General features: G+C 40.6%; 1 protein-coding gene across 6 annotated transcripts in view; it reads right to left on the bottom strand.

Moving 5' to 3' along the window:
• zgc:158464 (uncharacterized protein LOC791139 homolog) overlaps window positions 1-27428 on the bottom strand; it is a 95066-nt gene that overhangs the window by 64668 nt on the left and 2970 nt on the right. For all 6 annotated transcript variants that reach the window (XM_042218663.1, XM_005912889.3, XM_005912888.3 and 3 more), the window contains exon 2: window positions 15192-15324. In XM_042218663.1, coding sequence (XP_042074597.1) covers window positions 15192-15324 — 133 coding nt within the window. The remainder of the gene's footprint in view (window positions 1-15191; window positions 15325-27428) is intronic.

Genomic DNA, 27428 nt, shown 5'->3' with positions numbered 1-27428 from the left:
ATATACACCTAATAAAATGGGAATAAAACTGTGAAAAGAAGCAGTTGTTAGAAGGAAATCAATTTCACTGCAAAATAGTTTGTAGGAAGCTAAATATGAAACTACCCAGACTGAAGGAATGTGTCCTCTTTCCCATTTAGTTTTGAAGATTGAATAACCTAACATAAGAAGTAAGGATGCGTGAGAGAAGAACACAGCAGAAGAAGCAAAAGCAAAGACACTACTTCAGTTCCAAGTATCCACTCATCTGCATCAATACACCCATCAGTATTTTCAGATCACTGAGATGTGGGTTAACCATGACCCTGTTGCTCTGGGCAAGGGCCACAAGGGATAGGCTTGCTGTGAGGTCCCACCCTCCCGAGTCTGTGCTCAAGTCTGGCCCCAGCTCCCTTAATCACCACCACCAGAAAGTCAATACAGCGCACGAGTCAATTACCTGGGGAGGAGAACTCAAGGCTCGACATCCACGAGTTTCCCTTATCCAGACCACCAATCTTTCTGACAGCCAAATCATAGGCAACTTATTGGATTCGGTGGAGAAGGAGATTTTTACATTAATAATTCACTCTGTCCGTGGCTGCATCTCATCTCCTCTGTGCTACAAAAAAAAAAAAGTGAGACCACACTGGTGCACAGAGCAGGCGACAAAATGCAATGCTTGAATGGAAATGAACCTCTCTCGCTGTACTACCTCATTCTCTGCTTCCTTGCCTCTTCTCTCCTCTTATTTGTTTCTCCAATATTTTTTTTCCCCTCTCTCAGCCTCCATCTTCATACTCATTCTGGTTGGCTGGTGATAGCAATCCTGTGCCATTTCTTCTGCTTCTCTACTGTCACAAGCACTCAGCCTCCCACACTCACTCTCTAAACCAACAATGCCGTTGAGAATAAAAAGCGGATGACAGCCTCGAGTATACTTTCTGACTTTCATCTCAAAGATTTATTTTAGTCTAAATGACAGGTAAACTATTCTGGGGAAAACTGTGTGTAAGGTTTATTAAAAAAAACAACAACAACAACAACTCCTTTCTGAATGGAGTATTTATGGTCTATGGATGAGAGTATATCAGTGCCCCTTCAGTGTCCCCATTGCTTCTCCACTTATGTTTGCTGTTTTAATACTGTCAGACCTAGAGTCTTTTCTCCTTCACTTTCATCCTCTTTCCAAATGATGTCTCTTCCTTTCCTCCATCTATTTACCTCCATCCCATTTTGCTCTTGCCAGTGGTGTCCTGCTGGTGATGGAGAGCCGCATTTCCTTCGGTGAGCTGCTGCCCTTAATGAGGCTCCTCAGCCACACACCGTATCAAATTAACAGGCTGCACCAAACTATTACAACCCATATCCACCAGCCGGGCCCCGGGCAGACCCAGCGCCTTACCTCATTGCACCCACGATCGCACTGTGTGATTGATAAGATGGGATGTGAACAAAGAGAGTAGGGTGTGCTACAGACCTAGAGAGAAAGAACACCAAACTCTGAATTTTGTCCCGTAATGACAAATATTAGGCTTTCCAAAGAGTAATTATCCTCCTGATGGAATCAGTAATGAGGGGAAAAGGTCACAGATTGCCTGTGTGAAATATTTCATCTTTAAAAAAAAAGAAGAGATTTAAGACACAACAACAGCTGCCATAGTCTCCCAAGGCCACGTTTAAATGCTAGTGTTGGTCTTATAGCTGCAAATGTGTATCTTTTCTTTTTCTGGAAAACCTTGACCCCTGTTTCAATCCAGGGGGTCAATGTGGACATTGTGGAAGACTATAAATATCTTTGAGTGTACATAGACACTAAACTTGACTGGGTTAAAAACACCACTGGACTCTACAGGAAGGGCCAGAGTCGTCTGTATTTTCTGAGGTCTTTCAGCATCTGTCAGACAATACTGAGGCAGCAGGTTGAGGGTCGCAGATGCCAACAGACTCAATAAACTGATTTGCAAGGCCAGTAATGTTGTGGGGATGGAGCTGGACTCCCTTAGGGTGGTGTCTGAGAGGCAGATGTTGTCCAAGATAAGGACAATGCTGGAAAATAGCTCCCACCCACTCCATGACGTGCTGGCTAGTCAAAGGAGCATGTTCAGTGACAGACTGAGATTACCAAAAAGCACCACTAAACGACACAGGAAATCGTTCCTGCTCGTGGCCATCTCCCTGTACAACTCCTCCATCTAACACACTGTAAACACTGCAATAGTTACACTCTGTCATTTATTATTTTACTGTAGAGCGTGTGCAAAGTTCACAGGTTAGAGTTAAATGTCAATGTTATATATTTCACTACTGAAATATTCTTGATATTTAGAATTGAGTGATTTGTATATATTAAATTTGTAAACTTTGTAATATATTGTATTTTTTAATTAGTTTAGTCTGTTACTGTCTTGGAGCAACAGTAACCCACATAATTTCCTTAGGGTTTATTAAAGTATTCTCATTCTGATTTAAATGTTTGCTACAAAAACTTGCAGTTTTAAAGACCTAAAAAGATTTTTTTCCCCAGCACCAGGCTTAAAACATGCAGATGGGAATGTATGCACAGGAGAGCGTGTTATGCTGTAACCATCCATCTGGCTAATTGGATCTCGAATCTTCGAACACACACTTGACATGCTCTGATAAGGTTATAATCTCCCTTGTGTCTTTATAGTGCTGGTTCCCTATTTTAATTAGTCACCTCAAGTTTAGGATGGCATCTTCTATAAAGAAGAGGGACTCTGACATCACGTGCTCGTGAGCCGAACGGAGCAAAGCAGAACAGATGCGCTGGAGCCAAAATGACTGTTAGGTGATACAGCATTAATAGAAATAGTACACACGTATTCATTGTTCAGCACAAAGACGTGAAGACATAAAAACTAAAAAAAGGAAAGGGTAAATGTTTAAATCAAGCTACAATAATAGCTGGATTACTCTGCTAGGGGAGATAACGGCGTGTGTCTGTGGAAGACAAATCCGGAGAAGGTCATTCCTGAATAAATGTCACCAGTAAATTGGCTTCCAGGGAAGGAAAAAAAAAGCTGGGTTATTTTACAAGACAACAAGGCTTATTATAAAGGAGCTTAATCCATTGTCTATCACAGGGACAACAGGAATGTCCCAGACTTCTGCCTCCTGGCTAGATGATAGCAAGAACCTGAAAAACCATGAGGTGAATACTAGAGCAAAAAACAAGACAAAGAAGGCAGAAAGAAAAGGAGAGAAGAAGTATGCTGGCACTTCAAACCCTCTGAATCCAAACCTTTTTGTCAACGGGCCTCTCCACCTGCATTAATCACAATGAAACAGCAGTTACCCGCCAAGTGTCTTCGGACTGCACTGCTCACACAGACAAGCGCGAGCGATCAGATATAAAAATAACCCGTTTCACCCAGAAGCACCCAGAAACAACAGTGAGTAGTAACACTGTATATAAGAAATTTAAAGTGCCAGAAAAATGTAATCGCAATATTTCTCATTTTTCTAAGTCTCTAATGAAATGAACCTGAGACATTCTGGGTGGTTTGGTGAAATATCTGATGTGAGACATCAGAACTGGAGCTTGAATGAAATTTCAGACACTATAAAGCTGTTCTTTTGTATGCACTGCAGAGCATCTCCTTCCTCTGTTTCATTCTTTCGCTGTCCTTAAAACACATTCACCTAAAGTCAGGTGAATGTGGAGGTGAGCTTAAACTGCACGCGAGCACGGCTTGAACTGTACAGTTACAAAAGTGACAAACACAAACTGTAACACTGCCTCTGAGACTGGCTTTCTACTTTGTGAGATTTATGAACATTCACACACTATCACCTCAAAATTCATGCCACTGAAACTAATAAACTAATGAGGCACATTTTGAATCTTTCTGTCATACAAAAAAGAAAAAAGAAGCAGAGCCTTCTATGCCTTTAAATGTTTTGTACTGGCTTAAGTATATTGTACATTTGCATCCCTGTGAGTGCCGAGTGTTCCAGTCTTTCCAGTTTTTTTTTTTTGTTGGTTCCCCATCTGTTCTTTTCGTGTCCTTCAACAGCTGCAGAGTGCTAGCCGCCCACTCGCACATACTCACACCTAAATGCTCTCTGTCACACCAGAGTGTCAACAGGCCGATTTCCACTCTAGCTCAACCGTCGATTCCGCAGAGAAAAAACCAAAAAAACCACACACACACACACCAACAACACACACACACACACACACACACACACACACACACACGTCTGAGGTGAGATTGGTGCTATCAGTTTGTCTATTAGTAATTCAGTGAGTCTGTCATGCTCTCGCTTGTTCTCTCAACAGCCAGCCAATAAAAATCAGACCAATAACTCCCATAAAGTAACTGCCTCCAACAAGGACACAAACTACAGCCTGAAGTTCCTTCACCACTTCAGGGCAAATGGCTACTTGACATATAAAATGACTCAGTGAAAAGTGTTACGGAGCGCACGAGAGCAGCCTCTGTGCATGCACGCGTGCATTAGCAGAGCTCATGCATGTGTGCCGCAGGCCCCAGGTAGCCAGCAGCGAGTATGAATTCTGCCCTGTCCTCCTCTGCAGTGGCCCAGACATGGATTAATGGTGTCATTAATCTTACCTTTAAAATGAATGACTTCAGCACCTCCAACCTGCGCCATAGCGGTTGCCCAGTCCCTCATCTCTACTCCTTACCCCCCTCCCAATCCACTCAGCTGTGACGGATGGATAGTGGGTCTGGATAGTGGGTCTGCCATCCTTGGCTTGGCACAGACCGACTCAGTGGGATATCAGAGGCCTGAGAGAACTCTCTTGCCAGTACCCATTGCTTCCTTGCAGACGTGCTGCTAATTTTGGTGCCTTTGTGTCTATGTCCATCTGCAAGCTTGTTAAAAATCATTCATTGTCATACCAGTTGTAGTGTGTGACCATAAAACACAATAATAACAATAACTGCAGTTATATATAAATATTTCCTCGACGGACCAAATTACGCTCAAGTGACATCATCACAGAAAGCATGATAAGGGCGTCTATATGGTGGTTTTCATACCAGAACTGTAATGTGGAAGTCACGTTACCTCCTCACTTTCCATTTCAAAAACCTGCTTGGCTCTAGGAATCGGCTCTTACATAAGTAACGATTTCATCATGTTTTCATCAAAAGCCAAACAACATCATGTGATTTATGGATGAGTGACGTTGGAGTAACTCAGTTATTTTCAATATTGACTAACCTACTGCTGCTTTTTCAGTGAACCGCTGAATCATTTAATCTATCAAATTTAAAAGAATAAGAAAGAAAGTTGATGTCGTCAGATATTTTTGCTTTTGTATTTACAGAGCGAAACACCAACGGCTAACTGAAATGCTGTTCTCTCATCACCGCGTGTGTGAATATCTAATGGAAATGCAGAATATATATCGACAAATGCAGCACCGACGTGCACAAAGCCATGTGTGAGCTGCTTGAGCTCCAGTGCTGGATGCCATTCATCACTAAGTGAGAGGGAGGGAGGTTATCAGGCTGAGCTAGAGATTTCTCATTTCATCAATAAGTCGTCAGTCTTCCTGTTCTTCCCTTCTCCTCCCACCTCCTACACCTTCCGTTCCTCAGCTCTGCCAAATGACCGTCCACACCACGGAGGCTGCTGGCCATTATCCAGCAGGCCAGAGACACACTTACACATACACAAAACCACATAGCCATAACCTGCTGGACTGTATGTCACTGTCAAAGTCAAGGAAGCACACAAAAACTGTTTTAAAAACACCAGTATAGGGAGGAAATATTTTGCTGAGCATGTGTTGTTGTTCAGCACCGCGCACAGTTCAATAGAGGCTCATTTTTCACATTCTGGCGGCTGAGCATCAGATAAAAGTTACGTCCCTTTTATTTGAACAACAGTTCAAATAACAGCAAAATTTCCACGTGTTTCTTTGAAACAACTTAGCCTTTACTTCCTCTAACAAACCAGAGATTATAGCCACAGGGAATCAAGGAAGAGGAGGAAGTCAGACTATTTATAAAGTGGGTGTCTTTGTTTAAGCTAATTATTGAGCAGAGCTTGACATTTATCTTCCTTATGTGAGGATAAGGCTTCATAAATGAATCAAAGAACCAATGAAATCTTAGAAGTAACCAAAGAAAATCTCCACATTTTATTCATTTGTAGTTCATGTTCTCATGAAATAATGAAAAAGGAAATTTATGTCCCAAAACACCAGCATACCATATTGAAACCCATCAAACCGAACCATTCCACGCTGAACATAACAGCTAGATGAAACTGCAGTTCTTCTCTAAATGTTGTTCCTTTCTTCAGCAGGATCACTTTACAGTTCAGTATTTCTAGAAATAAGACCCAGCTCTGCTCTTATTACACAGCGCATTTTGTTGACAAGACCATTTTTAAAAGTTAAAATAATATGGGCCCAACAATAGCACCAAGCCAAAAAAGGACCACCTGACACCAGCTCTGGGACTGTGAAGGACTGGTTTTGCATCACTTGGTACCACCCTGTCAGATCAATGTGTAATAACTGTCAGTCACTTCTCATGGGATCATGAAGACGTGACATAAATGGGTAGCTCGCTTCTGACAACATCTGGCAAGCAGCAGTGAATGGGGTGCAGACTTAATGACCAGTCAGAGAGCAGAGTGTAAAAGAGGACCGTTTCGCTGTTATCTATTAAATAAACACTCATACATTATAGTCAGCCTCAGTGGGATAAGTAGAGACTCTGTGGTGAGTAGAAAACCTTGAAAATAAGGTTACTGTAACTATGGAACCTGGTTGGAAACAGGCAGGCACGCAGCCCCTCCCCTCACTAACAGTCGAACACATGAAAAGTAGTTGATACGCACAACACCGAACAACATGTTATGAGAGGTCAGTCGAGAGGTCAGCCAAGCTGCTGTTTCAGCAACGTCTAAGAACTGTATCACTTTCAATGCTAACATGGGCAGCGCACACAACTAACGTAAGCCATCTGTTAAGTTCTCAGTATGGTAGTGGCTATTGGCTAACGTGGGAGCTAAATAGGAAACATTACCTGTCCTGCCGATCTCTAACATTAATTTGACACACTGCAATAAATCATGTCTAAAAAGTGTCCAAGTCCCAGACTGAAGAAGGGGAAGGTCAAGTAACTTAATAGAAACTCATATTATATTATATTAGATTATATTAGTATAAACATATACACATGCTGTATCTTTCTGCACTACAACTTAAAAAGAGTGACGCCACTGATGTTATTTTTATTAATACAGACTACTGGATAAAGTTTGTTAGTGAGGTGCAAGCAGTGAACTCTGGTGACCTCACATAACTTCTCCTGCTTAAAGCAGAGGCTGGCATGGAAACGTTTCCCACATCTCGTGCTGTTGGCTCCACAGCTTCATTATAACAGTTTTCTGCTGAGAATGTAAAGTAATGCACTTTCACTTTTGATTTTTCTTTTCACTATGAATGTTCTTCTGCTAGTCATTGTTGTGAAATCCACCTACACTTCTTACCCCAAATTAGCAGCACATCATAATGTTCCAGTCAGTACACAGTACAAAAACTGATATTTCTCTCATTTGTTAGGAAATCTTCATGTTTTAACTTTTTTTTTTTTTTTAAACTGGTACAAAAATAGAGAGAGGGAAAAAAAAAGAGCAGCTTTGAGTTAATTACATGGCCCAAATGCCCTTAAATAGTAGTTTGTAAGGTGCAAGAGAAGGAGGAGGGTGTTAATTATTCACTTTCCTATCCAGTTCACAGCTACTGGCCTTGCAGTCAGCACTTATTTATAGCTGCCTATAATCAGCTGGGGTAATGCATAAATGTTTTGCTGAGGTAATTCTTAAGTAATTCTTCAAATACTCCGAGACTGATGTGAAGGAACAGAAAACCAAACCGGAGAGGATAATTGCTGAATCATTTTATGCTAAACTAACAAAACACTCCTGGGAATCTAAATTCATATAATGATTGCACGGACTTCCAGAAATGTTAAAAAACATATCACTTTACAAAAGTGCCACTGTCAGTACAGGCTCCGGATATCCCTCGAGTTACAGCTTGAGGCAATAAAAGCCGTGTTACAGGCCAAGAAATGTGCAGCCACATGTACCTGCCATTGCCTGGGGTGAGTTTAGACTGCCATGACCGAGTGTGGGGGAGGTGGAAACCTTTTGGCACACTATGCTTCCATTCTTTTCCCTTAAAAAAAAGACTCCACAAAGTAACCCACAGGTGCTGTAACACGAATTTGTTCCCACCGTCTTTGCCTCTAGGTCTCCTTCTCTTGTCACTCCCTTTACTTTCTGTCATGGACAGTTGCTCTCTTTTGATTTAGTTTCTCCTGCCTTTTGCTTTTATTTCAACTCTTTCCTTTCACTTTCTCCATCTCCAACAATGACACATCTAAACATGTTCTCTCATCCACTCAAACTAGTTCTAAACTGGTAATATTCCTGGCACCTATATTGTAGAGGCAACGGAGGCTTAACACCACACTATCATGAGTAACTGAAATAACTAACTCCATGGCTAATGAATCATCCTTGGCAATGGATGGTCTCCACAGCATTTTGAGTGCGGTGCATGAGGTGCCAAATCTAGGAGCTTTTTCCCGGCATGCGTTTCAGTCACAAAAGAGAGAGAGTAAGAGAAGGAATGAACACCCATCTACTCTGAGTCAACCATCATGGAAAAACATCAAGGTTTTTTTCTTTTTTTCCTTTGGGCATTTTGGCCCTCTTGCACAACTCCCATGCTGTGAAATGACAGAGCATGACCTAAAAGATGGGATGAGGACAAATTGAGGTTACAACTTTGACACTGTGTGTAATAAATTCACCACTAGCATAAAATATTTCACACTGGGTTATTTTTGTACGATACCTCCAAATACAAACACATTTTTGGTGTGGTGTAGCTACGGTTTGAGGACTGGCAAGTGGGCCGTGCTGGAGTTTGTTTGCTCAGGAGAGCTCAATCGTGCAAGATGTTTGCACAACAGGCCTCTTCTGTACTGTGGGAAATCTCTCACATGGTCGTCTGCCTGGCTAGCTGACTGGGAAGCATGAGGATGAGTGTGTGTGTGTGTGTGTGTGTGTGTGTGTGTGTGTGTGTGTGTGTGTGTGTGTGTGTGTGTGTGTGTGTGTGTGTGTGTGTGTGTTCATTGAGAAATAGCTTGACGCAGGCTGCCCTGCAGTACTAGTCCAGCCCCTTGTACTTGTCAGTGGAACAAGTCTCAACAGCTACAGTAATGCATGACGGAGTCAAGTGGAGGAGATAAAAAAAAAAAATAAATAAAAAAATTGCAAGGGTTTATTCAGGCTTTTCTTTTCCCAAATAACTCCTCCTATGATTAGGTCATAGGCTATTTCCTGTAGCCTGGCCACGCTAATAGCTGAGGAGATGTGTGTGTATGCTTGTAGGGGAAGGTGTGAAATACTAGAAAGGAAAACGTCTTTTTGTCATAAACATTCAAATTAGTTGCATGCCACAATAAGCATTAATATCACAAGTAATAAGGGGGGATAGTCTTCTATTGGGGTTATACACACATGTACCACAGACTCCTACTCTCAAACAGAAATAGCACATGCAAAGGCTGACGCGTGTAGACATGACAAACATTCAAGGCATTCTAGAAACACACGCAGGAAACATAAAGACAGTGTGTCTGTGCACATCTTCACATAACTACAGGAGGTGCAATGATTCCCTGCCAGCAACCAGTGCGGAGAAGCTTATGGGGGGGTGGGGCTGGCTTTTCAGGTTAAGGAAGTTGTGACATGCCCCTCCAGTAGGCCCATAAATCAGCCAGCTCAACCTCACTAAGGATGGCTCTTGGGAAAAGAGACACGGAGCACACAGCACATACACAGGCACACAGGTCTCGGTCTCAAACACATACACACGCGTACAACAGTACCCGACAGTGCGCGTGCCAACACACACAAATAGCAGGAATGCACACTTTGTTATGTAAACGGCTGTGGCACTTTGCCTCAGGCCTTACATGACACACCTCCCACTATGAGGTTGAATGTGTGTCTTTGTGTGTTTAAGGTGTGAATGTTGTTAAGGAATTATAATTGTATCTTCAAAATAACACCTTCCGGTCTCAAAACAGTTCACTTGAAACCAGTTAAAAACATAATTCTTTTTTTAATAATAGAATCTATACAGCAATCTTTTTCAGGTGTGCAAGCTTTCAAATTTCATTTATAGCAATGGCAAGGGATCAAGAAAACAATCAATGCATGTGCACGTCAGTGGAATATGCCTTTGATACAAAGTTGTAAAAGATAAGCATCCTTATATAGTATATAGTATAAGGGGAGACTTTCTTTCATTATTACAAGGTATGATCATCAGGGTGCAGATGTAAAAAAGACTGGACTCATCTTCGAGGCAGGCACTGCTTCCATTACCACTGTCACTTGTGACCACCTGCACATGTGCATCTGTAATGTACACTGGATTTCCTCCAACTCAAGTTTGAGAGTTGCCATTTTGACACAGTGAAGGCTTTTCAGTGCACTGTGTGTAGGCGCACAGCAACAAGACACGCACCACAGTTCAAGTTATGTTCATCCTCAGTTGCCTTAGGATGTTAAAGTTGAACTGATTCTAAACTTGACCCTCGAAATGAACTCATGGTGCACAAAGTCTTGTTGACACTGAAGATCAGTGTGCTTCTTCTGAGTTTGGATGCTACAGACTTTTCCACTGAATTCTTCCCTTTCATTTTTAAATCCTAACTGGAAACCAAGCACTTGTCACCAGTGAAATCTGGGTCAGTTTAACACAGAAACTGTGTTCAAATTTGAGCTCACAGTGATCACAGACATACACATGTAGGTGACCAGAATACACCTCTAGGGAGCAATCTGAAAATAACAGCAATGCTCAAATGTTCTTCTTCTTTTCCTTATATTTCAAATTGCTGGCATGTCCCAGTCTTTGAAGTAACTTCCGCTTAATCATGCTGTTGTTCATACAGCTGCCTTTTGGCTGATCACAACCAAATTTCTACTCAAAGCTGTGCAAAACCACAAGTAACGATTAAACTCTAAAGATGTCATCAAACTCTTGGAATTGTATACCTGAGTCTGTGGTTCCCGGTATTTATGACATGGCTTTTGTGTCACAAAACAAGGAACTATGCAGTTCAAATGAGGTTATCTGAAGACACTACAGTATAATTACTGTCACTGATGAGAAAATGTATTAAACGCTCACACTTCGACTGAACCAACGTGTGTGTCTGCTGAATGAGGTGAGCGCAGACGTGTAGACACATAAAAAGCTAGAAGAAGATGATGAAACAGTTGAGATGAAACAGTTTCTATAAAGAAACAGTTAAAAAGTCAGCAGATGAGTCATTTTCAGTCTACTTCTTAAAATGAAAACAACGGAATTTGAATGAAAACAATGGAATTTGAATGAAAAGAACAGAATTTGATCAAAAACAAAAGAATTTAAATGAAAACGACGTAATTAGAATGTATAGAACAGAGTTTGAATGAAAGCAACAGAATTCTAAAACAAACAATAGAATTGGAATAAGAGTAGAATTTGAATGAAAACGACGGAATTTGAATGAAAACGACGGAATTTGAATGAAAACGACGGAATTTGAATGAAAACGACATGAAAACGACGGAATTTGAATGAAAACGAATGAAAACGACAGAATTTGAATGAAAACGACAGAATTTGAATGAAAACGACAGAATTTGAATGAAAACGACAGAATTTGAATGAAAACGACATGAAAACGACAGAATTTGAATGAAAACGACAGAATTGAATGAAAAACATGAAACGAACAATTTGAATGAAAACGACAGAATTTGAATGAAAAAATAAAACGACAGAATTTGAATGAAAACGACATGAATTTGAATGAAAACGACAGAATTTGAATGAAAACGACAATTTGAATGAAAACGACAGAATTTGAATGAAAACGACATGAAAACACAGAATTGAATGAAAACGACAGAATTTGAATGAAAACGAATTAGAAGAACGACGGAATTTGAATGAAAACAGAATTTGAATGAAAACAAATTAGAATGAACGACAGAATTTGAATGAAAACGACAGAATTTGAATGAAAACGACATGAACTACAGAATTTGAATGAAAAGACAGAATTTGAATGAAAACGACGGAATTTAAATGAAAACGACGGAATTTGAATGAAAACATAAAGAATTAAAATGAAAACGACAGAATTTGAATGAAAACGACAGAATTTGAATGAAAACGACATGAAAACAACGGAATTTGAATGAAAACGACAGAATTTGAATGAAAACGACAGAATTTGAATGAAAACGACATGAAAACGACAGAATTTGAATGAAAACGACAGAATTTGAATGAAAATGACGGAATTTGAATGAAAATGACGGAATTTGAATGAAAACGACGGAATTTGAATGAAAACGACATGAAAACAACAGAATTTGAATGAAAACGACGGAATTTGAATGAAAACGACGGAATTTGAATGAAAACAACAGCATCTGAATGAAAACAACAGCATCTGAATGAAAACAACGGAATTTCAATGAAATGAATAGAATTTGAATGAAAACAATGGAAGTTTAAAACAAACAGAATTAGAATGAAAACAACGGAATTAAAATTAATTGGAAAGATGTTTTTATGAGAGACTATTTTACACACAACTTTTAGTTTGCAAGTTGAGACGGTTACGGTCCATTTTATGAGAAGGTAGACAGACCATTTTATAGACGGTATAAATTTGGCCAGCAGTAATTAAATAATTAAAACTTGCTTTGACAGTCATAAATAGAAAAGTTTATGTTGTGCTGGCATGTTTAGGGTTTGGTGTCCATCTGCACCCATCTGTGGAACCAAGAGCTGAGAAGCAAGGCTCTTAAAGCTACAGAAACAACAGTCTGAAAGCTAAAGAGAATTTTTATTCCCAACAGTGCTGTTGTTAAAAGTCAGAGAAACGGCAATAGTGACATAATTAGACAGAATTAGGGTCAAAAGGACCTCTTTTGCTAGAGTGCAGCAGTCTGTGCAATAGTTCCTCCTTCTCCTGTTAGCTGATGAAATTCTGAGTGTGCAGCTCTGCCTGACTAAGATGCTGTCAGAACGAAAGATGCAGCAATTACTCTATAGCATAGCCAGTATGTTGATGCATTGGTGCGTGCATCCGGCCTTGCACAGTGGGAGAAAGTGAAAGAGCCTGACCCTCATTATATCTCTGAGACGCCCTTGGGTGAGGCATTTCACCCCCAACTGTACCAGTGGGGCTGTAGTGTGCAGCTTCCAAGTTTGAATCTGGAATTTGGTAGCTGTGTGAATATGGAGGAAAGCATTTACTAAAAAGATTATTCATCCCCAGTGTTTCTTCTATACTTGGTTCTGTGCAAAGGTCTTGAGCCACCCATAATTTCTTTATATATTTTGCCAGGGGAATAGGTGCAGCGATTTACTGCAACATCCGCAAACATACATGGAAATACAGGGTATAAGGCAAAAACAGAGTTTGTACATTTCTGATATTTGCTACGATCGCCTCTGCTGTTCAACACAGCCTGAACCTGAAGCTTTCTTGTGGTTTCTTTAAGTGGACTTCATGAATACATCTCTTAAAAGACAGTCAAAATGTATTTTCTCTTTGGATGTTGCTTGGCTTTTGTTCCATTCTGTGTCAAGATGATCCTATACTGTTGAGGTCCTGACTCTGGGGAGGCCAATCCAAGGGTTTTTTTATCTATCCAGGTATGCTTTTACTGCATCACAAGAACATCTCGCTTCTGGGCATCAAAATATAAACGATCGAAGGGGATGTTCAAGACTTTTGCACAGCGCTGTATGTGGCCAGTATGTTAAATGTAATAACTTCTTTCATGTCCCTGATGGCATCCATTGAGGAAATAGCAATCCAAGGACTTTGAATATTAAAATATAGACAGTAAGTATATATAGATCTCTTCAAAGCTCTCTTTATACAACACCCCACCAAAAAATGGCAATCAATACATATAAAAAATGAAAGCAGGAAGCCTGAAAATAACACCACCTCAGGTTACAAAGATAGCAACGACCACAAAAATAAAGTGAAAACTTAATCGAATCAAACAGACAGCTACTGCCAGAATAGAACTGTTTGTCAATATAGCCAAATGCAGAGCTGTGTCAAGTTAAATTTATAAAGCAGCCAAGAACTTGGAATAAGCTCAAGATTCTAGCGATACCACAAGTCTTGTTGAAATTTCTTTTTTCCTTTTACGGCTTTCTCATTCCGAGAGAGGCGATTTATCCTGAGTTTTTGTACTCTGCAGAGGCAAAGACTCGGCCAGAGGTCAAACCAGTAAGACAGATAAAAACAAGAGATTGTCTGGAGGCCCATTAAAAGAAAATTGTCGTAGAGGGACAGAGACATTCACGTCCTGCCTCCGTGGTAGCAAATGGAGCAATGTAAGGGCTGGTTAGAGGAAACTGTATATGGATCATATGCCTGTGGATCGGGACTATCATATACAATACCTTTTAGTCAATTCACAGTTCCAAATCTGCTATTCATATTTTCCATCATCCTCATCTTGGATACTAAAGTCAGTAAAAGAGAGGAAAACAGCTGCCACTTGTTTTGTTTGCTTAAAGATATTTCCTCAGTTCTCTTTTTCCTTGTGCATATTCCTTGCTCTTTGTCACCGCTTTGCTCAGCCACAGGATGAACGTGCAGTGACGAAGCCATATGGGGAATGTGGTTAGACTAAATTCTTGTGTTAGCACACAGCTATTGTTGTCGAGAATTTAAAAAAAAAGCCTTCCTGGAAATCACAGCAAGGGGTTGTCTCCGTGTCTGCACAGTTCAATGAAAAATATATACATATAAAATCTCCTTCTCCTAGATGCATTGCATCATTTAAATCCTTGCATGATTTTTTTTTTATGAGCAAAGTCACAGCTTTTGAAAATGGTTTGACATCTTTTGTGACACACTAGTCATTTATGCTCTGCTGCACCTGTCTTGTAAAATGGCATCAGGGCATCTGAGCCTCTTCATTAATTCATATAACCTCATCACACTGCATATTAATGACCACTCCACTACAATAAGTCCTTAACTTGTGATTACTGCAGGTGTGGAGAGGGTTAGAAACAGTCATGTGACACACGCGGACACACAAAAGGGTGACTAGAGAGAAGATTTAACATGTTGACCTACCTGCCATCATCTTCTGGGCTTCGTATGGCTCCATGTAACCATCGTTCTCAGTTGTCACTTTTTCTGTGGTGGTCTGAGTGCCGCCAGCCTGCTCAGCATCAAAAGGGTCCGCGTAGTCTTCAAGAATAATGAGCTGTAGGAGATTTTTTAAAAAAAGAAAAGAAATAAGGTCAGGTTGAAGGAGAGAAAAAGTTTGAAAGAGCAACTGGGGAACACTGCTGAACACTCAACATGAGTATGGTGCTTTGTGACAGACACCACTTTGGCCCCAGACAGTACCAAGCAATATCCACTGGGGCAAGCCAGAGAATAAAGGGTGAAATACATAAATAATGCCCCACCTCTGCATGCCCCAGCACACCGCCACAATGCCTCAGCTTTTAGCCTTACAGCACACTCTGCTACTGCTGGTTTGCCTAATTATATGATAGCCTTGTGACAGGCCTACATTTCAAAAGTAGAGGAAAGAAGACCACAACTGCTCAACTTTCTTAAGAGAAACAATTTGGCAGATTTATCCCGAGCTGGCAGTGAGCCACGGCTAATTGCAGTCTTGCTTTTTTGCTGAGCATTTTGTGCAGTGGATGGCAATTAGGTGGATGTCCTGAGACCCAGAAATACAGCTCAAACCTTTAGGGAGCAAAGCTAGCCCACTTGTACAGTGCCTTGGGGGGATATTGCTTTCCTTGAAATGTTTGCTTCATTTATGAGCACACCACTTCAAAACTGTGGACCTTGAATTTGAAAGGATATAAACTCCCATTTGAACCATCTGTCCTCTTGAGCACTGGCTCTAATAAGGGTGTGTGACTGAGGTCATTTGGACCAGTGGCTAGAAAACGCACTTTTTCTCTGGAGCCTCTGTCTGCTCCTACCAATCAGTGGTTACAAGAGAAGAGAAGGGCAGGGCAGTGCGTGTTACGTAATCTGAAAACATGTTAGTAAAAGAGCCTTTTTTTTTCTTTTTTTCTTTTTTTCTTTTTTAAAAGGTCAGTGCACAAACAAGAAAACACCTAAATGACTGTGTGAATATGTACGACTGGCACTACACCCAATGAGTCATGTGTAACAGGAAGGGATTTGGTCTCATTATAAACAAGCTCATCACTCATCTGGTGGATGGGAGTGGGAGGGGCAGAGTGGAGGTGGACTGAGGCTCATGCTCGCCATGCTGTGCCTCCACCGAGCCAGCGTTCTTTTGAGAGAAACCTCTGTCCATTTTTGCCGCAGAGAAAGCATACTCCCCGAAAGCCAACTCCATATCCAGGCCACCCATGAGAGTGCCACAGACACACACACACACACACACACACACACACACACACACACCTGCCAACCCTCAGGGAAGAAAATGCACAGATACACCCTCAAAATTCGTGCCAGAAACGCAGGAATTTTAACATCATCGATCAAGGTTAAGTATCATTTAATGCAGTCACACATTTAAAAAAAAAGAAGAAAAAGACATCTTGAAAAGTTTCCAAGTATTAAATGCAAGTTCACTGTCTAGGGATAATTTGTAAGCTGCTTAGTGACAGGGAAACGCTGGCAGGTATATTCCTGCTCAGATCATCCTCACTATATGTGGATTAGGCTATAATAGCATAGAAAGTAAAGCACCGCGGATGTGTTCATAGCAGCTACTCTGAGTTAAATCTGCTTTCTTCAGTATTCACTCTCCATCTGTTTGGGGAAAATAACTAGGACTTTTCTTCTGCCACAACATAATTATGGGTTCCTTGAATGTTTTGCTGCTGTGAATTCAAACAGCGGGAAAAATCCAATACAAACATCGTCCTGGTTTGTTTTTGCGCTGCAAAAGATATACATATTTACAGAAAAGCGAGATTAAAATTCAGGCAGTCTGATAAGTGACATCTTTGCAGCCCAAGAGACCCTAAAATTATGCATCAGATCCAGTATCATTACCATCTTGCACCTTCTTGCTTGAAAACAGCCATCGGTAATCATATTATGTGGCAAATCCACTTCAGACACAGAAACTGCAAACACAGCCAAAATCTAAGAATAAGTAACCCTCATTAATAAAAACTGGATTCTCCTTAATGGCAAACAAGTCCAGTAGATATCTTACTGTGGTTTACTTATTGCAGCAGAGTGACTCTTAAAGTGACTTTAAAAGGTGTATCATTCATTTACATAACTGCTTTCCTCCAGATGAATTCACTTTAACACAATACAACTGCACAGCAATGTACGAGTACAAGCTAGAGCTCCCATGTTCACATAGCAAAAACTATACTATAATGTATGTTTACTCCTAGCAGTGTGTTAGCAGAGCTCCCTGCTTGAACTCAATCACCTTACCACTTAATGCACCTTCATCATGGGCCAAAGGATGTTTGAGCAAATTTCAGGAAATAATGGCAATCACTCGAGTAATGCGTGGAACCACACCAAATGCATGACATCATACTTTGCCTTTCCTGTTGACATAATGTAGGACAAATAAAGGCTGGGCACAAAACTTCTGAAAGAGAGAGGATGGATGCAATCGTGGATAGAAACCAAAGCCATTATTTGAGATTCAAACGCCATCCTTTGTTTTGCCAGAAGCTTGAATTTAATATTAATCAGTCTTGCAGTCTACCAGTGCTTAATGTTCAAGGCTTCAAAATGTTAGCTGTTTAACAAAGATAGTAGCATAGCACGGGTAGGCAGAGAAAGCAAAACACTTCACTCAAACGCAAGCATCATTTTACCTTCCTAAACTACAAACATAAAACAGCTATGTGCAATCAGTGATAAGTGGGTCTTGAATTCTTCTTCTCTGCTTATCTGCAGGAGCTTTCAGTATTTCAAAAACCCTTTAAATAATTTAAAACATTCTGTTTTGGAGCTACAATCAAGAAATCTGTTGGACGGATTAAAGGGATGCATCCACACTTGTGATTAACAGTACTATTAATCATGATCTCTCATTCCTGCTCATAAGTGCTTGTCATAATGATTTGCATGGTAAAGTGCATGTATATATGAGGCTCATAGCTGGGAAGTAAAAGGTTTTTCGGCATGTTGCTTGTGTTTGTATTTCAGTTAGAACCGAATGTGAACTCATCTTTTTTTAATTCAAAACCAAACTTAAGTATCAGACCAACTAGTTTTCAGTCTCCCCACCAATATCAAATGAAACTATGTAGTACTGATATATCATTATTATTATTTTGGTCTTTAGACCAGTAATGTGTACACATATGGTATTTTATTGTCATCCATAAGCTGGTAAGAACATTATGAATTTCATCCCACGCAGGTCATTGTTTTGCACTTGGAGATCTCTAAACTACTCACAGTCAGATAAAGTCTATTTGGTGCCATCATACAAGCCCTGCAGTCCAATTCAAGATAGGACAGAGGAGGTGGTTAATATATCCAAATTGTTCCAATGTGTTCTTCTTGTCCCACTGCACTAATGACTACTTGTCAGTAGGAGGAACAAGGGGCTTTGAGGAGAGGGGTGCTAGAGAGCAGCGGCGTCGCCTGGGGACACACCATCTGCCTTACGGCATGCCAGGGTGTGTCAAGACTGCAGCCAAGCCACACTTGTCATGAAAGTAAAATTCCCCCCTAAGCACAAGACTGCAGTGCCTCCATATATCAGGTCTTTGCTAAGCTGTGATGTAAGTCTATATAAATCTCACAAAGCCACCTGACGGGCTTAGGCCATGTCCCTGTGGTATCTAGGTCCTTTACTGGTCTGCAGCATAGAGAGAGAACTCACTCAATTACTTTCATTCCACAGTTCAGATTTCGGCTGGCCACGTCTTATACCTGCCAGAGCTCTGGCAGGTATAAGACGTGGCCAAGGAGATAGCAACAGACTTCTTGAACTACACTGCGGCTCTCAGGCGATGAAGCCGACTTCAAATCAGTGGGAACAGAGGGAGAACATTAGCAATGGAGGGAGGCTATAATAGGCACCTGCCACTTTGGCTCAATGTCCGTGATGCTAGAGCTTCTAGGATTACACTTTGATTTTACCCTGGTCTTCCATTAGAAGTGAGAAAACGCAGGCTGCGATCCTCCAGCAGTGTTAATGCATAATGTGTTTAGTCGGCTCATCAGATAATCAAGAACAAAAGAATCCAAATGAAAAAAATTAAAATCCACAAACTGCATTAGATGAAATTTGAGCACAAATGGTTTAAGGGCGACACAATAGATCGCTGAATACTGAGCAAGCTACATGTCCACTGTTGGCATTTTACAACCCTAATCCATCAGCAAATGGATGGTTTTTTCAGGAAACAGAAGAAAAAAAAAAAAAAGACTTTAACCATAAAAAAAAAAAAGAGGAAAATTGGGATTAACACCACTCCTGTTAAATAAACGCAAGCAGAGTGATGATATTAATGTCATATACACATGAAGAATAGAATGCATCAGAGGCTAGTCAGGGTTCAAGCCCTATGACTACCACAAAAGTCAGCAGGCTGCAGAAAGAGGGAGAAGGGAGAAAGAAAAGAAAAACGAAAGAGGACTGACGTGTGTGATTTATGTCTCGCGCCACAAGGGATTTCAGCCACCGATAACCTAATACAAGTCTGTGCTTAGTGGGTCAATTGCATTAAGGCATTTCAAAAGGCTTCTTTGTTCTTGTTGCTCTTTTGTTCTTCGGTGTAACAAAAAAAAAGGAAAACATGCCACTATTTAAAGAACAGTCAAGTTAAAGAATATAGGAGGGGAGGGGAGAAAAGACAAAAGCTGAGGAGACACTATTGGAGACTGACTTGTATAAAGAATGCTTTCTCCTGTGGGGTGGAAAAAAATGTTCATGTAAATCCAAACTCAGCAAGCTGTACCTCATTGAAATGCCTCTGCTGATAGCTCTCCCACCTTATCGTTGTCTATAAACACAGGATGAATCCTGTGTGTGCAGTCATCCTAAGATAACGTGGCTACATTTCCCCCCCCCAAGAACATACCAGTGAGAAACACTCCCTCAAGGCAATTTATTTAAGCAAAAGCGATCACAGGCTCTCTGTTGACATAACACAGTTACCATCAATAAGATACTTTTATGTTTCTAAGAAGCAAGCACAAATCTGGTTACATTTCATTGAAAGCCCCTTGTGCAGTCCTGAGCTTTGCTGGGTTCTGCATCTCCCAAATAGATTAGGTAGATGGAAAACTGGCTTTGCCTCTAAAGGAGAGACGGTGCAGGAGTGCAGTTCCTACCATACAGGCCTGACATTAATGAAACTTTATTGAAATGTTTCCTAAGAAACATGGTTGCTGTTAGAGCATTTTGCCTCTTTGGAAGCTTTGAAGAGCGATGTGCATCCTTTAAAGGCCTGCTTAGGAGTCTGCAGGGGTACCTAATCAAATTAATATATTTGCTCTAAAGGCGCTGCCTTGCAATCAGTCACAAGCTACTGCAGTCCATGCAGCAATGAAGAGCACTTCAGTGGAAATAAACAAAAATTCTGTTTATTTCAAGGTGTGTTCATTTGATTTGCTTTTAATCTAATTGGAGAATCGGTCGAGAGCAGCAATTCAATGTCAGTAAACATGCATCAGCAAGGCAAGAAAAAAAAAATGGAGACTTCGAAGGAAACAAGATAAAAGCACCCCCCACACTTCTTCAGAGCATTTATAGCCTGATCAGGAGTCGCGCTGTAAAATAAACAGAAGCCCCTTTCATTTTCTTTTCATAGCACCATTTAGTGTACCAGCAGCTACTATTAGCATACTCAAAAATACTGCAGCCCATGCACAGCCATCAGTTGTGCACGTGTCGTCCTCAGACATCTGCATTGTGGGTGCTGACTTATTTATTACACCCCACCCCTGTTAAGATTTAGACCACATTAAAATGTTGTTCTGATCTCTGCACTCTTGCCCATGTGGAGCGGCTTTCGCACGCCAGCTAGGGTGAAGCTGGTTCTTTTGGCACAAGTGATTTAGGCTGTTGTTAATCATGGTTTGCATGGGAATGCTTCCAGATGCAGCAACAGCAAAACTGATACCATGCGTCACAATTCAGTGGAGAGACAATCCGGCAATGTAGAAAACAGTTGAGTCAGAAAGGAAGGGGATGTAAAAGATATCAAGTACACCTGGATCGTCCCCACACCGGCACTGTGAGAGCACCATTAACTGTGCAGTGAAATAAAGACAGAGGAAGAAATACAACTGTCAACCACAATGACAGCAAGTAAAAATGACAGAAGACTATGTTATTTTTACCTTTTCGTGATCTTTTTTCAGCTCAGAGTAGACGTTCTGGAAGTTCTTTGTGAGCTCATGAGAATCAACTTGGATAGTTGATACTCATGAGTAATGTGGACTGATAACGAACACTTTTGGGAGTGATCAAGGCCTTGCTGAAACCCATCTCAATGTGTGCATTTGTGCAACTTGAGCAGACACACTTGTGCAGTGTTTGTAGGTTTTAAATATGTATATCTGTATAGCATGTGCCTTTATACTAAAGGTTTAACTATGTTCAGCAAGTCTAATCAGCTGCTAGTGACCCAGAAAAGCACACATTTCACACTTTAACATCACCACCTGTGAGTAGACTTCTTTACTAAGACAACTGCCAATCATGAGTATCAAATCATTTGCCTTCCTTATCCCATTTACAAGTGGATTAGGATTCTCACAGATCCTAATTCAATAAGGGAGATTGACAGAATCACATAGTGTAATTTTTGAAGTACTGCCTTTGTAGTGCAGAGTTCTTTTTAGACATTATTACCTTCCCCAAAAGCATCTTTAAAAGCAAATGAGAGTAGGCTATAGAACCTCTACACTCTAAACTGCATTTTGGTTGTACTTAACACAGAACACTGCAACCTCGACCACAATAATAGGGCAATTTAAACAATCGCTCCAATTAAAGCTGTCTTGTGCCTTTTCCTAATTTTATGTAGAGTGCTCACAAAATTAACTTGAAACAAAAGCTTGTTCTCAGTGATTATAATAATTATTAAGCCAGTCATCGTTAGCTAGTGAAAAAAAATGTATGGCTTTTTGTATCGACTTGTTGGGGGACGCTCAAAAAGTCAGAAGAAAGACAGTGTAAGAAAATAATTTGGTGGCATTGGAAAAAGGCAAGTAGTAAGGGTTTAAATTAAGATTCAGAAATCATCCAAACAAGCTACAATGTGACATTTAAGCCACTAAACAATCAATTTTACAGGTCAAAAAGTAAGTAGATATAAGCATGTTTTATGACATGGTCTCTTATATTAATTGCTCAAACAGGCTGCACCTGGGAAACAACATTTCCTGCGGCTCTACTCCACGAATAGTATCCAGTGTGGATTATTTCACATATATAAAGAGCTAAATCTGCACCCCCACTTTTCTGCAATTACCTACTCTTTCCCGATCTCCTGATAAATGCATATGCATAGTTTGTTAGCAGAAAACACCTCAACCTGTCCCCAAGGATCCCCTTCATTGAAACGCACTCCACACAGCCACTTAAAAACTCCAGCGAGGGGAAGGGAGGGGGGGAGAGAGAAGCCAGCGGGTTGCACCCTGTAGAGGGGACGCTGCTTTTAATATGTGACAGATATTCAAGATTAAGTACTTGACGACACGCTTGACAAAATCCAATTTCCTTTCTCTGTCCCCATCCCTGTGTGATAGATTTATTGGCAGTGTTTCTGCTACATACACTAAGTGGTGCCGCACAAGAGTCAAGAATAATTCAGGTACTGTGATGGAATGTAGGAATTTTCATTAAATATGATAATCCTGTGCTAGTGTGAACAAACAATTTGTCCTCAACACTACAGGCATTAAGATATAATGCCTCGGTTTTAAGATATAAGAATAATTTAAGATGGAAAGAAAAAGTTGTCTGCCCACTGAATGTTTAAGTATGCTGGCATTTGCAGTGAAAATGCAATATGCTCCCATTTGATGTACAAAAAATGCCATATTTTAGTGATAGCTTCTATAAAACAGAAAGTGACAAACAGGAGAATAGGGCTTCATGTAATAACACGATGGGATCCACAGGGAAAGAAGCTTTGATTATGAAAGTGTGATTCACTGAGCAGGGAGGAAAACAAAACGCACTGCTGGTGTGTGGCGTTAAACAAAGCTAGAAATGTTTTCACGCTATGTGAGGATGAGCTGACTGAGACTGGGAGCTCTGTGGCCTCAGATTGCCTCTGCTTGGTGAGGATGTACTAAGGTTGCTATACACTGCCCACTATGACAATAGAGCTAGCGCAGGGTGGAGTTCCATACCGCTGCTATTGCTACGCGGCTTCCCACCTCTCTAAGGAGCATAGCGAACGGCAAGAAAGGCCACGTTCAGATGGTTGAGGAACAGTCACTACTCTGTTTCCACAAAGTTATGTGCCTTTTGCCACTTGAAACTTTCAGAATTCTCAAGTAAAAACAGCCACCAGGAGCATTTTATTAAAAGAGGGAAAAGCAGAATAGGCAGCCAGAAAAGAGGGGCAAGCACAAACTTGTCAAGTTAAAAAGGGAATGTCACCAAGTTGTAAACACTTCCTGTCAGGAAGGGAGCACTTCCTTAATCCTGGAGCAACCAAGCCACTCTGCATTTTCTACCATACAACTTCGGACAGTGGTTTAATTCTATTCCTTTAATCTTATCACCAAAACAACTGATTAAAAAAAACAAACAGACTAATTTTAAGAAACAAAAGGAGTAAAACACTATCTTGTCTGCATAAATGATGCAGTAGCATTACAGCAGTTCTATTTCTTTTACTCAAATCTTCTCTCATTCAAAGAATGCATGAAATGAAAAGTCTGGAATCCCGCTCAGAAGAAATGGAAGTGTTCGGCTTCCTGGTGGGCACTTAGATCACAGGGCAGCTCTGTTTGCAAGACGGAAGTCTGGCTGCCTCCTGCAGTGTGACACAAAAACAACAGCAGCCACTTGCATGCACCAAATTAGAAAAGAAAAGAAAAAAAAGCAAATCAGTCTATCTCTAGGACCTCTACAGCAAGGCAAAAAAAAAATAACTATTTGGTTACAGATGAAGTTTGCATGGCTTTTAAATCAGAGTTAGAGTGAGCTTGCAAAAATACGGCAAAAAGCCACTGCTTTATGCAAATTCTCTCTTTGTGTCTCAGATGGCATGCAAACTCATTTGTTTCTCTTTTAATCTGTGTGTGACGATCTGCCTGCAGACCAGGGCAGCCTGCTTGTACACTCAGCTACACACACTGTCATTAAACAAAACAGAGCCATGTGTCTACAACTCCCCAGCCGCCAGAGCTGCAGCACTAGTCTGCAGGCTAATTGTGACCTGGTGGAACTATACGACTGATGTTTCGGCGCAAAGCTGGAAAAAGCAAATCGAGCAACAAACACAACAGACTCCATCAGGACTCTTTAAAGTGGGAGGAAGGTTCCCTGTTGGAGAGAAAAGAAAATGAGCAAACAATGGCTAAGGGACATTATTCCCGAGGCCTACAACTTTTATGCACACGTGGTGGGATGGCTGGGGAAAAAAACAAAACAAAAAATCCACTTTAGCCATGGCTAGTTATTACACTCAATGTTAGATTACAATGCCATGATGTAAATGAAATGGGATTTGTGTTTCCACCAAAATGATATCTTGACAAAAGGCAAAACCTTTCCATACTTTAAAAGAGTAACTGTTACATGATGGCTCACATCTTCCACAACAAGATGACCTCATACTGTTTTAGACGAGGTGGAGCTTAAACATTTGAGTTGTTAAACTCAGTGATCCTTCCTTCCGTTCAAAGAGCCCTTCTAAGATTCTTGTTCAGGTCAGGAATGCATTGTAAAGCTCTGTTATCAACAACAATAGAGCATAGAAACGGTGAGTATAAAAAATGTTTGGAATGAAAGACTACATCTGTGGCAGAGGGCAAATAAAACTTATTATTGGACAGTATGATTTAAAAAAAAAAAAATGCTGTAGATGCTTAGCATAACTCAGGAAATTCAAGGCATTCCTGAGCCCTTTAGTGGATACATGGGTCAAAGTGGAAATGAAGAAAACACTCTTACAATCAAGCTTGGCATATCTCACCAGTAACATCACTGTCTAGTCCCCATTGCTATGATTCAGAAAAGCCATAACAACACGCAAACTTAATTATGTGACACAGTTTAACACAATTTATCAAAATAGTGAGTCACAATGTGCCCGCAAATACCGAGCATGATTATGAGAAACAGCAGCTGCAAAACACAAGACAGCACGACACAGCTTTCACACCAATCTGTTGATTATTTCAACTTGGGCATAAAACTGTCACAGCAGTGGAAAAAAACAACAAAAAACACCACACATCCCTTTTTAGTACTGCTATACAATAATTCCATTATACTATATTTATTCAACAATTCAACATACGAAAGACATGTCTTTAAGATATATTCTTCCAACTGAGCGAACACAAATAGGTTTGTGAAAGACTAGAGAAACAGCTGCCAAACCGCACTGCTCCAACAACCAGTCAGGCCTGCTATCAACCTCGCCAGCCTCCGTCTGATACAAAAAGCCAGAGAACTGCAAGTAAAAGGTGAGCTATAACAAAACATGATGGGCTCTCATGTTTTCATCCATTTTCTGGCTCCCTGAAGAAAAGCACTCTCGCAGACCCAGGTGATATTGATGTTTGTGCTTGACATTTTTCCTATCACTGGCAGAGATGAGACCGTGAAAGGCCAGTGGGATGCATTTATACAACTCCACTGATGTCTGGAGTGCCAGGGTGAAAGGCCAAGCGGAAATATTCAGGGTGTGGGGAAATGAAGCTGAGCGGAGATTAAACATGCACTACCGGCAGTGTAATGTGCATGCAGTCCAGACAGTCTGACCAATGCAAAAGACAAGGAAATGTGTCGGTAGAAGTATATGAACTCGTACCAAGTTTGATATTTTTGCATTCCCGACCTTTTTAAAGTAATACAATCCCTAAACTTTACCCCAAGACAACAGCTATACGTGAATACTATGGTAAAGCTAAAAAAAAAAAAAAGAAAAGAAATAGCACATTAACTTTTCCCAAGCTGATCACTTTTAATGCATATGGCTGATAAGATTGGATTTTAACCCTAGCAAATGTAGGAATCTCTGTGTATCAGTCTCTCATTGCGTTTATCGACAACTGTTCACCAATCCAGTTCAGATACAAGGGAACGTATTAATGGGAACTTGAGTAAAAGCAGTGACAGGTGATTTTTTTTTTTTTTTGGGGCTGTACTATCTGTTGGTAATGGAAGACACTAGCGCACATAGTACGTTCTTATATCCTCCAAGAATGCGAAAAACACTACCGATCTTGGGAGGGTATAACACAGTTTTTTCTCCTCCAGCAAAATCTATTGAAATTCAGAGTGAGGTCTTGTAAAAAGGTGCACAGAAGGAAAATAAGCATAGAGGATATCTGTCTATCCAGATGCCTCTGCAGGCTGCACAACAACTGTCTGCAAGCCTGATCCAACTACTCATTTCTATAGACAGAAATACAAGCTGGCTTGTGGGATCACTGAATCAAAGGTACTACGGGCAGTAAAAAGAGCCAAAGTTAGATGGAACAGCCGTTTCCCAGGTGCATTGACAGATACCGATGATGACAGGCACCACTCCGCCCAGATGGAGCACCCTGTCAGCTCTCCGTTATTGCTTTTGTTTACACATTTTCAAATGGAGCTCATCACCACTTTTGGGTGTCCTTGAGAGAAGTTAAGTTAGTGCTGAGTAGAGCGATGAGCTGGGAGATGAGGCCTTTAATTATCTCCAAGGCAGGATGATAATTGATCATCTCTCTCAGCTCACTGTACCATGAAGGGCTTGGCATCATTAAAAACAAAATGCATCACAATACTTTGAAAATATAAATCTATGAGTTAAACGCCATAGTCTGCATAAAACTCCATGTTAAAAGTGCAAATCAAAGTAAGCGCAAAAAGATTATTTGAAATTTTATGAGATGAAATGGAACACTTTGAAATTGTAAGAATAGATACAGTGTTCTCACTTCAGAAAATTCACTCCACTCTGCTATTGGCATTTCAGGCATTAGGCAAGCAGTGATATAATTAGAATTCATGAGTCAAGTAATTAAAACATCAATGTAACTGAGCAGTGCTGTTAAGGCACTTGTGCGCTTTTTACAGAGTCTCCTAGCAGTCAGCATTTAGTCTGCAGCAGGACAAATAACTATCACTATGACTGGGAATCTATGCTTAGATATGTGCTACAAGGTGGAAACACACTTCTTTTTATCATT

This window comes from Haplochromis burtoni, unplaced genomic scaffold, assembly GCF_018398535.1.
Source record: "Haplochromis burtoni strain Fernald_Lab_line unplaced genomic scaffold, NCSU_Asbu1 Contig_2, whole genome shotgun sequence".
Taxonomy (NCBI): domain Eukaryota; kingdom Metazoa; phylum Chordata; class Actinopteri; order Cichliformes; family Cichlidae; genus Haplochromis; species Haplochromis burtoni.
This window is presented reverse-complemented; position numbering and strand designations above follow the sequence as displayed.